At 39.2% G+C, this 3,532-nt stretch overlaps 1 protein-coding gene across 1 annotated transcript; it reads left to right on the top strand.

Moving 5' to 3' along the window:
• Window positions 1-2,693: 2,693 nt before the first annotated feature.
• Window positions 2,694-3,404, top strand: SARC_11822 (hypothetical protein; the record flags this gene model as incomplete). The annotated part of the gene is made up of 1 exon (XM_014294083.1): window positions 2,694-3,404. A coding segment is annotated over exon 1 (467 nt), but the record flags the coding sequence as incomplete, so codon positions are not given.
• Window positions 3,405-3,532: the final 128 nt, after the last annotated feature.

Below are 3,532 nucleotides of genomic sequence, written 5' to 3'. Positions count from 1 at the left end.
ATATATACATAACATTGGATCCATTCTCATACATATTTATTCTCACACATCTATATACAGCTGTAAATATATAACGTTGAATTTGTAACATAAACAACTCACATCGTGCGGAACACAGGGATACAGAAGGTTCTTCAAGTAAGACTCGCTGCACGCGTTGACAGAGACATCCAAGTTGCCGGTCACGTCGTCTAGCTCCATGCTGGTTGGTTCATTCATACTGGGACGAACTAATACTAACCCCTAAAATAAAGGTTCAATTATATATGTACTGGTATATATGTGCTCAGGTATATGTGATAACTATTGCAATGTCTGAATATGTATAATATCAGGCAGTATTTGTGTCAAGATATGTGTATACACTATACAGCCGGTATTTATTTTATAATTGTTTATATGTAAATTATCAGCCTGAAATCAACTTAAATAAATTAATATATATTTTCCACATAACATTCCCACTTCCCCAATGACGTAATCAAATTGAAGATGTACATACATACAAACTAAATATGTAATAAATAAATACAATCGATGTCGACAAAATTAAGAAGTATTCATCTTAAAGATTCTTTAGGTACTTAAGTCCACATCTAATGAATCAATCACGTACACAATAAACACAAGCGGCGCTATCTCAAGAAAAAAAGCATTTCCACAGATAAGCAATACATGACAGAACGGGAGAACCGCCAGCTGATACCAATGACACCAGCAGTATTGGCTGGTTTTTTTTATACGTTTGTACACCAAACAGCTACTCTTATACGGTTTAGAAGACTACAGTTAGCGGATTCTAGACATAGAAAACCCCAAAATTGTTCACGGTCACCACCTCTTTTGCTATCGACCTTAATTTCTTTATTTGATTTATCTGCCGCTAGGTTATATCAATAAGACAAGTTTGACCAACCGTTCGAGACAACAGCGATTCAGAAAGGTTGCCTTAACCGCTACAATTAGAATTGTAACCATTAAGGTAACTCTTATTCAATCTCGCTAAAATCTATACATGTCATAAATTAGACAGTATCATCTCTGGTATGTAAAGGTTCACTTTTCAAAATTTGTTCTGCCTCAAAATTGTTCACGGTCACCCAACTCTTTTGCTATCGAACTTGATTTCTTTAATTAATCTAGCTGTCGTTGGGTTACGTCAATACGTCAAGTTTGACCAACCGTTCAAGACACCAGCGATTTAGTAAGGCACTGCACAGTGTTTGGCCAGACTGAACAAAGGTTACCTTAACCGCTACAATTTGAATTGTAACCGTTAAGGTGACTCTTATTCAATCTCGCCAAACTCTATACCTGTCATAGAATAGACAGTATCATCTCTGGTGTGTGGTATGGTTTTGAGTGTGAGTGGGGTTATGCGAATTTAGAAGCGTGTGCAACCTGAAATTCTTCTCCCTCTGCAAATGTATAAAAGCAAGACCTTCGGCTGAAAATCGGATTCTGTCAAAGTATTCAAAACGTGACTGATCCTCAAGACAGATGTGATCTCATCCTTTTCAGTACTATAGCGTGGTCAGTTAAGATAGCCACACCAGGTAGTACCCGAGCTACACTGCAGCAATAGCTCACACCTATTGAACCAGCCTTCGAGCTTAGGTAACGCCATCACTTACTCCTGTCATGCATCGTTTAAAATGCTGTTCGAGCCAATCAATTATGTAATTGACCTTGAACAACACACTCATGTCATACGGAATTATTTGGCACGTCCGCAAAGAGCTAGTAGATCCACCAGAATAGCTATCTCTTCATAGCCTTGCAGTCGTTTCGTATTGGTTGATACGAAACTGGCCCTAAGCTACACAGAAGATATCGGTACATGCGGCAGAGGGCAACGACCAACAGTATCCGTGTACAATCTACTTGATAGTGTCGTAGTTTCTTAGCCTCGACACTTGAGCACGTTTACCAATCTTAAGGTCAAGTCATCAGTCCCCTCCTCGCTCTCCTACGGTCGATTTCATACACTCTGCCAAAAAAAAAGTCTACCAGTGGACACTCACACCTTAAAGTGTAAGCGTGGAGGTTAAATAAGTGAGCGGCTGTGTTTTTATACTCACAAGCACATCTTGCGTTTTGGGATTTTTGTTTTGGCAATGTCTCCCGGATCCAGAGTCCCGCACATGGAGTGCACTCTCGCGCGTGTGAGAAGCAGCCGCTGTTGATGTCTTTTAGTTTCTATCTTTTAATAAAGAAATATCGCGGTTCTCACAATACATACAAACATAGTACGTTTACGCCTCGATCGTACGTCTATTTACGAGTTTATCACTTACACAGCACATACTTACGTCTATATTTTTTTAAAAGCGTAAACGTGAAAACGTAGTATACGTTTATTCTGTATTTACTTTACGTTTTGAGCATGAGAGAAAATTTGAAAAGTGCCAAAAAGGAATAAATAGCGATGTCATGCTTTGCCGCAAACTTCTTAAATCGGGACGAGGTATAAAATGCCGAAAAACTATTTTTTTTGTGTAATCCCTCGCGCAATGCCGCCAAATTATGCAAGGACCGAACTTTTGTTTTATGTATAACACTCCGCCATGTATTTTATTATAGCACCATACATACGACATACAATGCTTCCTCGTTGGTTGGGTTGTTGTCTATATTAAAAATTAATTTCTAAGAAATAGAGTGTAAATAAACACGCAGGGTATAACTTGATACAATATAATATTCAAATATATATGGTATACGGATAGTTAGTAGTATTGTTGTTCGTATCTCTATAAGGTCTGCTAAAGTGCGGTAGACTACTTCAGTAGCATATGCGAGAATTTGTATAATCGTATGGATTCTACTGATTGGCTAGAAGTGAAAGTATCACACACACGCAGACAACATACAGAGATATGTGGATGTAAATCATAACCACACCATATACACTTATACGTTTAGTTAGAAGGCATAATGAAGGTACTTGCCACACACGCGTGCAGATTTGCACACACTATGCAACCTGCATCAACAAGGGTACTATTTGCCCAAAATCAGAGGCAGACGGTTCTTCACAACACACAATCAGCGTCATGGTTCTCAGCAAGTCTCTTCACCACAGCGTCCCCAGCATCAACACAAAGCTCACGTAGGCCATCTCAGCTCAAACGCAAGGGGGTCAAACACGTGCGCATGTCACCTAGAGCGTCTCGACACCTTACTGAACTTCGACAACAAGTAAAGACAGCCGCCTCCCCTGAAGTTTTAGCTAAGTGTGTAATAGACAAAAAAATACCGGAGCAGGAAAAGCACAACTTGGTGTTCGACTCGCCTGTAAGCGTACATCATGTGACTGAGGGACTGACGAATGATATGGAGGGGCTGTTCAAATGCGAGAAACCCGAGGCTATCATTAAGCAGATATCTAGGGCGCATGAAAGGTATGTTTTCGTCTACAGGTACACACACACACACACACACACACACATATATATATACATATATATATATATAGGTATTTATATATATGTACACACACACACATACACACATATATATACATATATAT

The sequence above is a fragment of the Sphaeroforma arctica genome (genome assembly GCF_001186125.1).
Source record: "Sphaeroforma arctica JP610 unplaced genomic scaffold supercont1.1898, whole genome shotgun sequence".
Classification (NCBI taxonomy): domain Eukaryota; class Ichthyosporea; order Ichthyophonida; genus Sphaeroforma; species Sphaeroforma arctica.
The sequence above is the reverse complement of the archived record's forward strand: the minus strand, read 5'-3'. Positions and strand labels throughout refer to the sequence as shown.